The sequence below is a fragment of the Oenanthe melanoleuca genome, chromosome 2, assembly GCF_029582105.1.
Source record: "Oenanthe melanoleuca isolate GR-GAL-2019-014 chromosome 2, OMel1.0, whole genome shotgun sequence".
In the NCBI taxonomy this organism is placed as follows: domain Eukaryota; kingdom Metazoa; phylum Chordata; class Aves; order Passeriformes; family Muscicapidae; genus Oenanthe; species Oenanthe melanoleuca.
Window position 1 is genome coordinate 95,370,779 of NC_079335.1, and position 16,352 is coordinate 95,387,130.

The 16,352-nt window shown below is 36.8% G+C and overlaps 1 protein-coding gene across 1 annotated transcript in view; it reads left to right on the top strand.

The window, feature by feature from the left end:
* Positions 1 to 6,598: 6,598 nt before the first annotated feature.
* The window catches only part of POU6F2 (POU class 6 homeobox 2), a 299,665-nt gene continuing 289,911 nt past the window's right edge, over positions 6,599 to 16,352 (top strand). The window contains exon 1 of the mRNA XM_056484213.1: positions 6,599 to 6,703. Within this exon, the coding sequence (XP_056340188.1) occupies positions 6,599 to 6,703 (105 nt within the window). The remainder of the gene's footprint in view (positions 6,704 to 16,352) is intronic.

The following is a 16,352-nucleotide window of genomic DNA, read 5'->3' on the forward strand; positions in this document are numbered from 1 at the left end:
TTCCCCTGTGAATAAGTAAATAGCACAGTTTACTGATAAATGAAACAAACTCAGGAGCAATTAGTATACATGGTGGCTCTTTCAGTAGCTCAAACCTATCACATTTTTTTCTCCTGATCCTGTGTAATATACAGCAGGATATAAAGTCTGTACCCAAATTTTGTGAACTGTCTTTCAGAAGATCAAACATTTCTCACTGAGACATTTCCCAACGTAATGCCAAGAAGTACATCTCTGTATATAGTGTACCTTTATTATACAGGAAATATTCAAACATCATCTACAGTGCTTGGAGCAAAAGAAGCACAGGTATATGGGTGCATAATTTTATTTGGGCTTTTTTTTTTTTTTTTTTTTTTTTTTTTTTTTCCATGGGGAAGAGGCATCTACTTAGGAGCTGGGGATCTGAGGCATATGTAGTGTGTAGGAAATGTGTCACTGGCACTCCACACCCCTTCTGTCACATCCACCTCCACTCATTTTCTTGTCTCTGATGTTGCTGTCACTTCATTGTGTTGTGTTGAAGTGGAAGTAGCACCTATGCCAGATGAGCAATTTACAGCACAAGTAAATGAAAGCAAATATATCCGTGAGCAAGAAGTTAATCATCATCGCACACACTGTGAAACCATCTGCTTTTCCCTCTTGGTGTGTGTGCTAGTTTAAAACCCAGCAGGAAAATTAAACCCACTCAAGCTGCCCCCTTTTCCCCATCCCATTCCAACAGTGGAGAAAATACTAGGAGGCATTTTAAGATGAAATCACAATTTACTGAAAAATCGCAATAATCACAACAATATTGATAAAAGAGTGTACTCAGCTGAGCTCTGCTCTGTGCCACTGCTGCTCTCTCTCCCTTTTCTTTTTCTTGGAGTGGCATCTCAGGCTTGCCAGTGCCATCTTTCAGCACCAAACCAGAAAACCCACCACTCAGAGGAACAGGAGAGAGACTGGTGGCAGAAAGGGGCCAGGTCTGCCAGGCTGACCCTGAAACCTGCATATCCTCTCTCTTGAGCTTGGTAAAAAATTATAATCTTTCCCTTTCTGGCCCTGGCTTCCTCCTGTTGAAACCATGCTCCTGCCATGATGTGGGTGGTATGGAATTAACACTTCTAGAAACTCCACCCTTTACTCCGTTAATCATGACAGTGTGGTAAGAGCAGTAATGCTCGGAAGAGTTATGTAATTACTGATATGACTCATTAATAAATCCCTATTACTCAATTAATGGAAAAATATGCCTTATTTTTTTATGTTTCTGCTGTCCTTGACAGTTTTTAAATCCTGCCAAAGATTTTGGAAAAGTTTTGGAAAAGATAATTCCATTCACAGTAAGAATCCTCTTTTTTTCCCATTCAGATTTCTTATTTACCTCACTTGAATGACGTTAGTTCACCTAAATATGGTCTGTTCTTCGCATGGTGTAAATCTCCATTATTTGAGATGATATATCCACATGATGATAATCTACATTATTATCCATGGTATATCCAATAAGGAGAGGTCTTAAAAAGCCATTTGTGCCAGATACTGTCAAAGACACCATGAGACATGCAGAATGTGGTTTTATTAGAATGCTGGAGTTGGGAATGTACCTGGGAAGTATATTCTTAAACCTTACCCAGTTTCACCCTCCAAGGGTGAAATATCACCCTTTCTTGCTAATCCATCCTGCCTCTCAACATGTTTTTCCTCCCAGTTCCATTTCACCTGAGAGGTGTGAGACTTGCTTGTCCTCTGATTAACTAGATTCCATCATCATTGGTGTAATCACCTCCCATCACTTAATGTAGGAGTAGAGGAGGAAGGTGCTATCTCTTCACTATGTAATTTACTCTGGAGAAAGAATACAATTCCCATTACCTAGATTTTTCATTTTATATAAATTCTAGTTGAATCAGGAAAGTGAAAGATCTGTTGAACAATTTTCCTTCCTGAAACACAAAAATAAGTTTTCAATCAAACCATCTTAGATCTAGAAGGAAAAGGGGAGAATTTATTCCTACCTTCCCAAAGATACAGAGTGTTACAGTGAGTCCCTTTTCTCTAAAATAACAAGAAAAATAAAGTTTTTTGCAGATGTTCTCTTTAGACAGCGAAGGATAAGCACTGAGAGACAGCCATCCCACTGACTGTACAGAAATGAGTATAATGTAGATTATGCCTTGTTCAAGCAATTTAGGCACAGAAACGTCTTTTCCTGAATTTCCTTTATATGATAGAGGAGGAAAAGGAAGTGTCATTCTTGAAGAGTGAGTACGTCCCAGTAGCTTGGTTTTTGAAAAATAGAGTCTGGGGCAGTGGAAGAAACCCAGAAATACATTAATGATATCTGGAGGAGGAGAAATTAGAAGTGTCAGAGATTTTCTTAATAGCAAAATTCCCTCTGAATTGTAAAAGTTATTGGACAAAATGGGCTTGCAGAGGCAGGAACTGTAATCCATTACTGTCCTTTAATACAAAACAATTATTTTGGAATTAGCAAAATTCAGCAGAAGTTTACTCATACAGAAAGCCCACTCACATATCCGTGAAAATCAAGATGAAAAATGCCATATAGTGTCCATTTGGCAGAGGTGGATAGAGAGAGTGAGAGAGGGAGGAAGAAGCATTGACAGTTTAGAATTAGATTTGTTAATTTTCAAAGAGGGCAAAACTGGTTCTTGTGTGTTTAAGCAGTGAGTAAAGGCCTGTGGTGTGAGGTGCAACAGCTCTCTCTGACAGTGCCCTGCATCTGTCACTCGAGAAAAGAGGAAAAAGAGTCCCCCTAGTGTACCAATGCTGTAAGAAGCACGAGTGCCTTGCTCAATTCACTAAATCTGCTGCAAGTTCTGCTGTGGCGTCTGAACAAGTGCCTAAAGGTATTTTAATAAAACCCTGGACTCTGTTGATCACAAGGCTTCTAGTTTGTGAAGGAATGAACCATAGACAATCACAAATAATGAGCATTAAGAAATGACTATGTGTTTTAACACATTCTAGCTATAAAGTAATTGGGTTTTGCATTGCTGTATAATTCTAAATACTTGGTTATGCCACCCAGGAAACATATATCCTCCTGGAAGACAAGAGAAATGATTTTATACAGTAATAATCTTTTCACAAATTCTTAGCTGTGTATGTGTGATGTAAAATCAAGCACGTTACTCTATTCAAAAGTATCTTTTTTTTTTTCCAATTGTTTCAATTAAACAAGGAAAGACTACTCCAGTTAAAGGTATCCAGTGTTACACTTTCCCTAGCTGCCAGAAATCCAGTGTGCAACTCAAAACACAGGCTTGTACAACTTTGAATTTGCAGTGTCAAAGATTAAGTGATAGATTAGCCTCCTCTCTGTGTAAGCCCTCTCTCAGTGATTTTAGGTACAGCAATGCAAATCTGGCCCTTTGTGACATGTGCTGAAGGGGCATGCATGTAGGAAGGCATAGCTGTGACTCCATAACTATTGTCCTCTCAGGTATGCTGAAGTAGAGTCATGGATAAAAAGTTTCAAAGGAGACCAGAAGGTCTCTGTTGCAGATCCATCACAGCTCCTTGGTAAGCAGTATTTGTCATTCTGTCTTTCAATAATTTTCCTCGAGATGCTCATGCTAGAGCAAACCTGGCAAGTCAAGTTCCCCTTTGCACCCTGCTCTCCATCTGAGTCTGCCCTGTGGCAGATTAGGCACTATCTTGCTCCCCCACCTTTTTGACTGCTGACAGGAGAGCTAAATCACCTTTCCAGCAGCAAAGGAAGTGTGTGTTTTCAGGGGAGGGAGTAGGGGAGTGGGAGATGTTAGGGAGATAATTTCTTAGAGTAAGTAGTAAGACAAAATGGGACCAACACCTATTAGGAGATGGCCAGTGGAAGGCCTGAAGGATGAGAAGCAAAGATGAAACAGGGCTCAGGGACCAGTTGTGCAGCCCTACGGACAGGATCAGGTAGATTTGGCTGAGGGAAAAGGTCCCCAGCTCCTCAGAGGTAAGGGCAGCTCCAGCAGTAGCAGAGGAGGCTCTTGCAGCAGTTTGGATTCACAATGGTTCTGTAATTTATGCAGAGGCATTAGCTGCAGAGAGGTTGTTTTACGTTTCAGATCGTAGATTGGCATTTCCTGGAAGTGTGGGTTAATTATGGAAAAAGGAGTGGTAGCACATATCTCACTTTGGGAGGAGAGAGCTCTTGCAGCTCTGCCGATCTTGTGTGCAAGCTACTGGTTGGTTTGTTGGCGTGTAAGGGTGCAGCAGACTTGTGTGCACAACACTGTGCTTATTTGTTGTTCTGCAACAAACGTGTATGTCAGTGTCTCTGCTAATAAAAACCCCACAGTGCTAATTGCCAGCTTTAGTTACTTAAGTGAGTTAAAGGGATTTGAAAGGAGTTTGTGCATACTCACTGCAGAAAGGCTCCTCCTGAAGAAAAAGCTATAAAATAGACATCCTTAACTTTCCTTTTAAATTCATGTGCAGTATTTGATTTTAGTGTGTCAGTTTTCCTGGAGACAGCTGAGGCAATCTCCTCTACTCACTCGCCCACTTACCAGTTGTATTTTGAATTGCTTGCCATGATATGGATGTTGATTATGGCCTTCACAATACTGCCTGGTTTTTCCATAGATTTGTCCTGCAGGAAGAGACCGCAGCAAATTCTCAGCTGACCAGAAGGCAGCCCAAGGTATTAGTTCAGTGTATTTTCTTTCATGAGTAAGAAGCAGATAAGATTTCAGCCCAAATGGTGCATTTTAATTATGTTTATAAATGAAATGCATAGCAGATGTTGGAAACAACATTTCAAGTACTCCTTCCTCCTCCCAGAGGCAATGTTTCACTGTTAATATTGTATATCTTTCTAAAAATGCTTGATTTGAAAAATTTGTTATGATAAAATATTTTGTTGTCCTAGGAACCCTTCTGGGTCCCCATGCATCTACATGTGAATTGTTCTTATTTCTAATTTTTAAAATATGTATCAAAATTTCCTTTCTTAAGTTTTTTCTTAACATTTAAAAAGATAATTGCATTGTAAAAACTCAAAGAATGCAAAGTAAGCTGGATATTCCCTGTCTATCTCACTCCCCCAATATACATTTCATTTGTTCTATACTTGAATGCCTATGCACATACATATGTATTTACACACACACATATACATGTGCTCCATCACATTCCAAACACCTCTGGATGTTGAATCTTGAAATTATGTGGTAGGAAATATTAGATTGGCAAGTTCCTACAATTAGAATATTGTTGATGAATTATCACATTTCTTTGACCATAAAAGCTAAGATCAATATTTTCAATGCCTTTAAAAATGAAATAATAATGTCAAAAATATTGCCAGAAACTTATTGAAATGAGAAGGGTGTGTTAGGTTAAGCATAGAGACTAGACTGCTTTTTTTTTTCTGCATTTTTGCTTCTGACATCCTTTGGAAAGTGTGTTGTTTGCACTAGTAACTGAAATGCAATTTGAGCAGGACAGAAAAATGCACTAATATTTATATGAAGCTGTAATACAGCAAAAAGTACATGGGCTGTTATTCTACTGTATTTGAGAGGACTGTATTGATCTTCAAAGGGTTAAAGTGCTACGAGGTTACATTAATGTCACCCTTCAGCAATCACTGGCCAATAACGTATCAGCAATCAATGCTGCAGCATGTCGTTCAGGACACTCAGTTTTTGGAGACAAGTGGCTGATATATTTTGACACAAATAAAAAACAGTCTTGGAAATTCTTGCAAATCTTAACTCAGAGGGGGAGATATATGAAACAAACTGCTTCCATTCAAAAAAAATGGTAATGTTTGCCTTCCTAAGTAACAACATTTTATGTCAGTTCAGTGGAGCAGTGAATGAACCAAAACTCTGCTAACCTTCAAAATGGAAAGGATTCTGTAAGCAGGATTTACATAGTCTGAATATTTAATATTTTGAGTGCTCATCATAGCTCGCATAAACTAATACTTAAATATATATTTCCAGTAAAGAAAACATTTGACTTCTGGTGGAGTAAAGCAGTGAGATATTTTGACTTGTGAATACAGACACAGGTTTCTCAGCCCTTGCTTCTTTTTTTCCTGTTAGCAATTTTTTTTTCTATCAAGTTCTCATAATCTCTCTAAATCCAAAGAAGGCAACACAACACACTTCACTTTGACACAAAAGAAACTTAAAGAAAAAAATAATCAAGAACTCAAAAAGCCATAAAGTAAAAGAATAAAGGGGGAGAGAACAAAAATAGAGGCTGCAAGGGGACACAAGGGGTTAAAGTTCTGACCACTGTCTGCATATATAAAATCATATCACCTTATCTGAAAAGTTTAGGCTCTAAAGAAAACACTCAGTTTAAAATACCTTTTAGGTATATTAAATCTTTAGGCTGAAGATTACAGCAAGTGTTTTCTCTTTGGTGAGTAGCTGTTTGTCTCACTTTATTTACTTGGTATTGGGTATTTGTCAATGTCATTTCATATCTGCAGAAAATTCATACGTTCTATGGAAGTATGTATGTGTGTGAGTGTGCTGAAGGTCACATGACTATTTCATCCTATTTGGTGGAGCAGCTTGACTTTTTTCCCTGGCTTTTGGTGATGGTTGTGAGTGCAGAAGTTGATTGACAGATGCATGCCAGAAACCCCCATTCTCCTTTTCAAAGACTACATATGATGGATTGCGATCTTTCAGCTCAGCAGGACACAGGGACCATGCAAGCTGTAATTGGTCAGGTATGGAGTCAGCCATTTCTCAACTCCCCTTTTATTTTTTTTTTTTCACAAGGGTCTAACCATATGATTCACATAATTCATATTTACAGTACCATCTTTCTATCTGTATCTTCAGCTACCAGCGAGTGTAGTACTGAAAGTGAGAAAGGCAAAAGAAACACAATAATCTGGCCAGGGAATCACTAGAAAAACCTAAATTACCATCCTTTTCTTCTAATAAACCCCGTTTATAATTCAGTCTGAGCTTTACCAAATCAATGTATTTTTTAATTTGCTGTTTTATTTTGTTTAAATATGCTGAAGTAGAGGAACTGAGAAGTGAAAGTGTTATGTTTGCTGGGGAGTTGCTTTTTATTTGTAATGCTGTTCATTATTTTTATTTTGACTGTATTCCTGTACTAGATGCTGTGGCTTTAATTTTTTATTTTTATTTTTTTTTCTTATACTCCTAATCCAGATAATGTGTGATTGAGCTTGGTAAACATAGTAGTCTTTGCTGCTGCAGAGGGGCAGCCTGCAAATTAAACACTGCCACAATCTGAAAGGTCCAGGTGGTCTGCTCGTGCTTCCTAATGCAATCCAGCACAACAGCTTTAATAAACAGCTCTATTTAGTTCTCCCTCCCTGTATCCAGGGAAGTGAACTGGTCTGGGGCTGCTGTGATGAAATGCCAGAAGAATATCTCTCAAAGGCCTCACAAGCTGATTTTTAGAGCTTTTCCGTTTTGTCGTCTTTGTCTTCCAAATGGGTCAGTGAGTCCTTCTCTTTCTGTTTTGTGATTTCTGATAAGTCTGTAGTTTTTATATGTGTGATTTAACCATGCTGTTTTGAGCTTTAGCCAGAAGAGAGAAGAATCATTGTCTTTTCATTTGCTTCAAATAATAACCTGAAGTGGGGAAAGAAATGATTTTGTTCTGATGTACAGGGAGGGCTGTTTTCCTGTGAAAGCAGTCAGAGTCAGATGAGGGTGCCTGTTTTTATTTTTCTAACAAAATTTTAAGTGCTCAACACTTTCTCATTAACCACTGACTTGTAAATCAGTCTCTGGTAAAGGGTATTTTTTGAACTCTCAAAAGTTTGTGGTTTTTTGCATATGTTTCCAGTATAGTGAACGCATGCTGCTGAGCTGATGACATAGTATTTGTTTTCTATATGTTGATATGATGGTAGAAAAAATACGCGTTCTACACACTGTTTTCAACTAAATTATGGCAAAGCACTGAAGTCCCTCAAAGCACATGGTTTATTAATACCATCGTACATAGTAATGCATTTCTGGGCGGAAAATGTCAAATATGTAATACCATGTTTACCACAGACTTTTATTGCTTTAAATATTTTAAAAATAGAAGATGCATTTTTTATTAAAAATCCTCCAAACATTAACAGCTTTCTATTAGGCTGGCTTATACCTAAAAAGTGGGGCATGCTTGCCTGTACTACATTGTGCAAAAAGATGTATTTTAGACTGTGTTAATTACCTTTTTGTTTTACTTGTTTAGTCTTACAGAAAGACACTAAATGATTCTAAGGCAGATACGATGGCAAGGTTTTGAGCAAGTACACTCGACAGAAAATGTACCCTGAAATCTTTATAAATCTAAAAGCTTGTGATATCTCTTTAATGTAACTTTTGTTTTCACATGCAAGAAAGTGTAAGTTAGCTATTTTATATTTAAGGCTTGCCAACTCTCAGAAAGTGGTTTTGTGGCTCGAAATGGTAGAAGGATTTTTTTTCTGTGTAACATTCCGTATTTCATGAATTAAAAAAAGTTTAGTGAATGTCTGGAAAAATGTTTATATCATGTATTAGTGTATTTAATTTCCTAAAATTAATAGCAAGAGCATGTACTTAAAAGAAAAATAAATTTAGGTATTTTAGGTGACTAATTTCTGTGTGTTTTCTCTGTTAGACTTTATAGATGTTATTTTTCTGAAACTGTCTTAGGTGCTGCAAACATTTTTTTCAGATCAGCATGTGTGCATATTTACATTTCATATATGTAAGTGGCACATCAAAATATGTTCATAAATCCACAAAATTTTAAAGTATGTTTTTGTTTTAATTAATTGTCCAGCGTTTGGTTGTTATTAGCTATGTGTTAAGATAGAATAAAAAGTTTTAAAATATTTATTTTCTGATAAAAAATTCTGTATTTTCTGGTAGCATAATAAAAGAGTTAGTTAAAATGTGGGGATCTCAAGTCATTCAGCATAATAACCATATTTTGCTGAAAATAGACTTTCTGTATAAACTTTAAGAGAAAATAACTCTCAAAAAGCAAGCCCTATGGCAGAGGATCTTTCCACATTTTAAGTCTCTATTTTGTGTTGATAAATTGTTAAGGTTTGCATATTTAGGAGTTGCATAGTTTTAGAAGAGACATTTATTTCCTGACACTAATAGAAAAAGTTCTTAAAAGTAATTCTTAAATTTCAAACCTCCAAACCCAAAAAATTGGATAAATGTTTATAATTTGGCCTTTTTAAGTCACCATTGTATTTTTTCCAGCCATGAGCTTGAGTTTTTTTGACTAATCCTGCAGATGTAGCTCTAAATTCAGTTTTGTTTACTGCTCATGGAATGTGAACTTTCCTAATTAAAAATACAAACTGTACATGTATACCTGATGCAATGGAGATCAGACACAGTAGCAGTTTTTTTGTAGTTCAAGCATTAGTCTGTGTATGACACAAATGGAATAGCAGAAGCAAACTGATTTAAAGGCATTTTCAACAGCAAGTACTTGCTCATCATTAAATGCATTTTTGACCTTTTTTTAAAAAAAGAAATCTAGATTTCCTCTGTCTTAAACCACCAGTCCACAGTGGTTCCCACTGTTGATGGCAATGGTGGACAGAGTGCTACAATCCTTTATCCAGCATCTGGGTGTACTGGGTCCAGGGTGCAGAATTGCTTGTGAACCTTCCCTCTGGATTTTTCCTCCCCCAAGCAAGCAATAAAACAGCCAAGTACTCTGAAGAACAACCTCCTTGCCTTGTGTGTCAAGATCTAGAAGCTCATTGCTCATTGTGATTTTGATTCATAACTGGAGTGTTTGGCATGAAACCCTGATCCCTGCCAGCAGTAGTCTGTAGCATCCTTCCTTGCATGCCAAACCACAATATCCATTATTTCTTCAATTCTGTTTTGCTCTTATAGAAACTATTAGCTGGATTTTATGCCATATTCCCTGCATATCCTGAGTCCATCTGAATTAACAGGTAATTAAATGTGTCATCTAATTATTCCTATGATGTTGTAATTTGTCTGCCTTGTATGCTTTCTTAAACCTCTACTATACCTTATTCTTTTTTTCTCTCCATCTTTCTTTTTTCTTTTTTTTTTTTCCTTTCAGACCTGAGCTTGTGAGTGACAGGTTAGTTCATCAGCATTACAGCCCTCCTGTTTTTGTCTCATCTCATGCAGACAGGTCACTGTGTCCAATCACCCTTCTGGCTCTGCTGTCCCCAGGGGAGCCCAGGCCAGCGTGCCATCTTGATCCACCGGCCTGAGGGCCCAGCCTGGCTGCACATTTCTGTGCTCACTGCTCCCTGCAAATATAGGAAAGTGGGAAAGGGGAGGGGAGCAGCTTCAATTAGATCTCTGTGTATTGAAACAAGCAAATTAGGGAACATTCTTCTTCAAATACGAATGTGTTTGCAGTTATTATTGCTGTGTTTGAGCTCCCTTTGTACAAGTTTTTGTGTTTATTTCTGTATTGCAATGGTATCCTCCATATGATCTCACCATGTAGTAAAAGCTATTTATGCAAGGGTAAACGTGCTCTTTTCCCACAGAGGGTTCTCTGAAGCCCAGTTTAAGAATCTGATACATTGCTGCAGCCAGTGTGGGTCTTTCTGTTCTGCTTCAGTTTGTTGTTTTTTTTTTCATGCTCTTCCTCATGATTAACCACAATAGAACATGTTCCAGAGAAGCCATTAATTTTGTAACTTTTGGTCACTTTTCAGAAGTTTAATCTGTTGTCAGTGTTGTTTTATGATGCAGACCAATATATATCCAGGAGTTTAATTTTTACCAAATGAAGATCAGATCTATAATGTTATTTTATCTTGAGCAATCTCTACATGATTTTTTCTTGTAGCAGTTGAGAAGTTCTTTTTCTCTTGAAATATCTGTTTCCAGCTCTAATCTAATATAAAGAATTGCCTATAACATATTCCAACAGAAAATAAATGTAAATTTAGGACCCACTTTTATAAGACAGCAAGGAATTGTGCCCTTTTGTCTGCAGTTTGGGACAAATCCTATTCTTTCAAGTAAGAATTAGTCCCATTACTGTAAGAATGACTACTTGCATAAATAAGGCCAGACTACTTGTCCCCTTGGCTGCTCACTCTGTATCCAGACCAAACGTTGTAGTCCTTTACAATCACCAGCAGTGGTTTTCTGCAGTTCAAGACTGTGAGGGAGAGACCTATGGACAGATACACATTGACTGTTTTTTCCAGCTGTAGAGAGACAATGTAAACAGCAAGAAATATGTTTGAAAAACTTCAAAACCATACTTTTTAATATTTATGAACAAGCTGGTACTCTGATAATGAAGCATTCCATCTTTGCAGAAACCCACTGTTGTATACACTCTCTAGAATACTGTGTCCCTAAGAATTATTATTGTAAGGAGATGCAGGAATGTGGCTGTAATATTTTACAGTAAAAATATTTGTTGTAGAGGACTTTGGATCTTGTTAATTTAATATATGTAAATTCTTTGGTCCTAGGCCTGGATTCCAGCAAAAGAATGCATTTTTCTGTTGACTTCTGTTTTTACAGCAGAAAATATGAATTTTTATCATTTTGATTCATACTTAAAAAGATTTTTATTCTTTTCACACCAAAATTGGATTTTAATTGAAATCAGCTTTCTAAAAGCATCTTTAGTATTTTTTTCGTATTGAATTTCCTTATTATTTTCTGTTCTGTACCACTGTGCTGTCTCATCTGTGGGTCAGGCCAGCCAATTAAGAGGTCAAATTTTAAAAAAGCTGTGATTTGTACTCTGCGTGTATTCACTATATTCTAATTGTAAAAGAAAAATGAAGTACATCAAATGACCTTTAAATTGCTGGACAAGTGACACTCCTCCAGTGATGTAGATTATTATCTTTTGGCAATGCATTTACATTCAAGTACCTCTGTAATGTTTCCTAGATTCTAGACTGATAAACTAAATATCAGTCTGGCCCATTTTTGTGTGTACAGTGCATAGAAGTGACTGCTGAGCCTCTTATCTTACAGTGACCTGTAGCTGTAACAAGACTTTTATTTTTCTTCTCTGATCTTAACTGCAACTCAAATGGAAGAAAATAAAAGGACAATCGAAGAGAAATTGTATACAGCACTTTCAACATTATATGAAGACATGGCAAAATATTCTTTTTTTCTGTGATTTACATCATTCAGCAACACTAGTAATGTAGCTTTTTATTCTGAAATTCCAAAAAGGGAAGAACCTCAGATCAGGCAATTTTGAATATATGCAAATTTCTCACTAAACTTAACTAGACTTAAGCATGCACTTAAAAGTTGGTCCAGAAATCACTTAAGCCCATAAGAAGTCTGCAATTGCTAAATCTTCAAGTGCACAGAATGATACTGAATTAGATGGAACTCCTCACATATATATAACAGTTGGCAGGATCTGGTCCAACAAGCCTATTGTGTTACTGCTAATGCTGATCAATATAACAAAGTCTGGCTTAAATGCTAACTAAATAATTGTTATGCAAACTGTTTTACAATTAGAAAGGGGTATTAAGAATAAGGATAGTAACTCAAGGGTGTTGAATGCTTACTTTTTGAGGATATCAAGGCTACAGGCAAATGGACTATCACTTCAGGGGTTTTGTTTCGATGTTGGCTTCAAAACCTCTGTGATGTGTAGTACTTCCCCTTCAAAAGAGAAATATTAGCTGATGTTTGCTGCTGATTCTCTGTTGACTAGTAGGGCTGTTCTACAGTAGTGCTTTATCTAACTGTTAGATCAAAAGAAAATTTTGAAGATCAAGGGACTGTTCTAAATTTCTAGCCATTCTTAAAAGAGGTAGTGGAAGAAAACTTCATAAAGAAAAGGTTGGGGGGAGAAAGAGGGCATGCAGAAATCTTTATTTCAAACAAAAAAAAATGATGAATTATATAAATTAAATTTTCTTAAGCTGTATAGAATAGATTTTGCAGTTACTAATAAGCCTGTTTTATCTATATTTGTATATGCCATACTATATATAGCAAATCTCTGACAAACTTTTATTCACATGAGTAATAGCAATTGATACTGTTTAATGACTTAGAGTTGAAGAAATTATTTTCAGAGATGAGTGCCTCATAAATGCATCTTGCTCTCTGCTGTAGATGTACAGCTGTCCCATGTCCTTTGCACATGTGAATGAGAATTTACAGGGCAGAACTCTGATAGATGGTCTTGTCAAAACACATAGGTCTTGTCTTGGTGGGCTTTCCTCTACCACCTTACTGTAAAAAAATCCAATAATTTGACAAGCAGTGGACAAAATCACACTTGAGAGAGTAATTTTTGACCCTGTGATATTTCCAGTGAGTGTTATCTAAAACTACTTGCTAAATATGACCTATCCCCAAAGGTGGCTCATTCCAGGATGGGATTCTGAATCCACAAATAGGGAAAGGCATTATAAAGGAAAATAGAACCTTAAGCAAAAGAAAAATAAAACGTTAAAATGGAACTTAGTGCTATTTCAGTTGCTGATTCCATGAAGTAACTTTTATAAGTTGCTAGCATTTTCAGGGATCTTGGACTTATGTGCATTTGGAAGGCACAATCCAGCTATAGAATGGCACTTCCAAAAAGGAAATATTACAGGGGCAACATTAAAAGACAAAAGTGTTTTTTAGCTATCCCTTGCTATGGAAACAAGTTTCAAGAAATAGATAATAACAGACCATGAGTTTTTTTGCAAGTCATGTGAATAGTATGACACAACTGCTGTTAGACATATGGTGATACTTCTGTATCAGAATGTTGTACTTTTCACTGTTTACGTGTCTAACTGCTTTTTCACTTACAAATCCAACTTATGGAGCTCTAACACAGTTTTTTCTTGAGCTTTTCTTATGTATCAAGTGCAATGAAGTTTTACCTGAATAAAAAGCTGATGGCTTTAGTCCATTCCTGGAAGACATACTTTTTTTTTTTTTTTGAAAATAAATAGCTAAATAAAGATTTGCAGCACAGACTAAGAATGAAACAGCAATATCAATAACTAGAATGCTTCATATCCTTGTTTCAAGCTTATGAATTAAAATCACATTGTCTCCTATCAGTGGCAAACTAGCAACAGCTTTCATTTTTCACAGTATGTCACATTAAAGGCTGTCATTGTTTTGGGTTTTTCTTAATTATAACAATGGAGAAATGTTCCTGATTGTTACTGAATACACCTTTAAAAAATATAAAGGGGAAAAAAAAAGGGCTAAAGATGCAAATAATTCTTATAATGGTTAAGTCTGGTATTTCTTAGACACTGTCATTGGGTCTATGACCTTTGCTACTAGAATCAGATGCTGCCAAGTGCTGAATGTGTCTGGAGTCCTGGCTTTGTTAGTAGGACACTGTTCCAGTGAAATAATATAATCTGGAATAAAGAAGAATTATGCTGCTATAGAAAACCAACAGTTATTGCGAGATTGCTGGCCATTAAATCTTACCTTCTCTTTGCTGCACCCATTCCTTTCTGTGTACAAAATGTGCTACACATTTTTCAAATGGATTATACAAAGCAGAAATAATATCTGATTTGTTTAATTCTAATCATTTGGAAGAAAGGTTGAAAGTTGTGGCAAACATAAAAGTGGCTTCTAATGTGGAAGGATAAAGCAGAAAATACCAAACTCATTTTGCTTAGTGTCAGTCATGATGATTTATCATTATAGTCAGGGCAAACTATGATCTTCGAGCAGAAACAATTTTGTCCATTAAGAGGGAAAAAAAACAACTCCAAAACCCAGAATGTTCCAGTTTGATTCTTATGTCCTTAGGCTTGCAATATTGAATTCAGAATTGGGGAAGCTTAATCTTGCAGCCAGATTTGACAAGATGCTGGTTGAGCAGTAGGCAGAAGTGATGGTTTGTGTGTTGTAATGCCCATGGTGGGAAATAAAGAAAGATAACAAGATTTTTCCAGAAGTCTGTGTGCAGTATTCACCACCTGCTCCAGCTTGTCACCAAAGTAGGCAAGAAAACTTTTTGTGTGCAAGTTGGTGAGCAATGCTTACAATTTCAAAGCCTGACAGATGAAAAACTTGGAGTGCTCTAAAACAGCATGTGAAGGGTTCACAGTAGCTCTGAACACAGCTATCTGTTTGTTTTGGTGCTATTGCTTATTTAAAGGGTGACCATGGAACCATTTGAGCACATCCACAAGTATCCCCACAACTTATTGGGAAAGCTCACCTGAGCAGCACACTGTGCATTAGACAATGTAATGCCAAAGGCCTGGATCTCCTCTGGTTACAAGAGGATATAGACACATACTGCTGGAGAACATGAGCCAGTTCTCCATCTCCACTCAGTTAATCCTGGAGAGTAGAAATCCCTGTGTATGTGTGTGTGTGTGTGTGTGCATGTGTTTTGGGGTGTGTAGCCAAAAACCTGGAGGCTGAAACTGAAATTGGCAGGCATTTGGAAAATAAGACCTGGATTTTGAATAGTCAACAACACAAAAGAAGCTGAAAATTGGAGTTTCTTCCCCTAAATATATTGTTTTCTGTTTATTTTTTAAGTGTCATGCTGGATCTTAGCAAGAAGAGAAATTTAGGGTTGCCCCCTAACTAGGGATTTAGAGTGACTCTGTAATGAATTTTAACCCAAGAGGCACTGTGGATATTCAGCAAACCTTTGTTCTGCTCTGCTCATGTCCTTATGCTAGACCCATCACTGTAGTTATTAGATCTCAAAGATTACATTCTTTGATCTAGTGCTTTCTAAATCCTTAAACCACGGTTTATTTATTTAAAAGGTTATATCCAGCATTGGATTGGATTGTAAAGTACCCTTTGACTCTCATGAAGGACACAGAAGAAACAGATGCTTCTGGGGGCGTATTTCCTTCTGACCATGAAGTACCACAGCATTTTATTGAATTAAGAACTGCACAAAAATCTGTGCTTTTAATCTGGCCAGTGTGTTGAGATTTTTTTACCTCTATGGTATCATGATGCCATTCACTTTTGATACAAGAAACATTAAGGAATATATGTGAATTTCAGTTACAATTTAATTTTAAAAAAAGCTGCAAAGTAGCCTCACATTTCCTTAAGAATATAAATCAAAGCACACTAAACCTCAAACAGATGTTTAAAATGAGCATGTTCATTATGGGTTCTTGGGGGTCTCTTTTCTATCTGATAGTTACCAGGATTCATTAGAAACAAATCTGTGGAGATAAACAGAGTTACATTTGGACAAAAAGGATCACCAGCAGGCTTTAAGGTTGTTCTGTCAAATTCAGAAGCCCCTACATGAGCAAATTTACCAGTGTAGTCTACAATGTTTGAATAATTAGTGATTCCTGGGATAACCAGAAAGAAGGCACAGAAAGGAAAAGAGAGGGTCACTAAAAGTAAACCCAGTGTGCTCCATCCTGACTG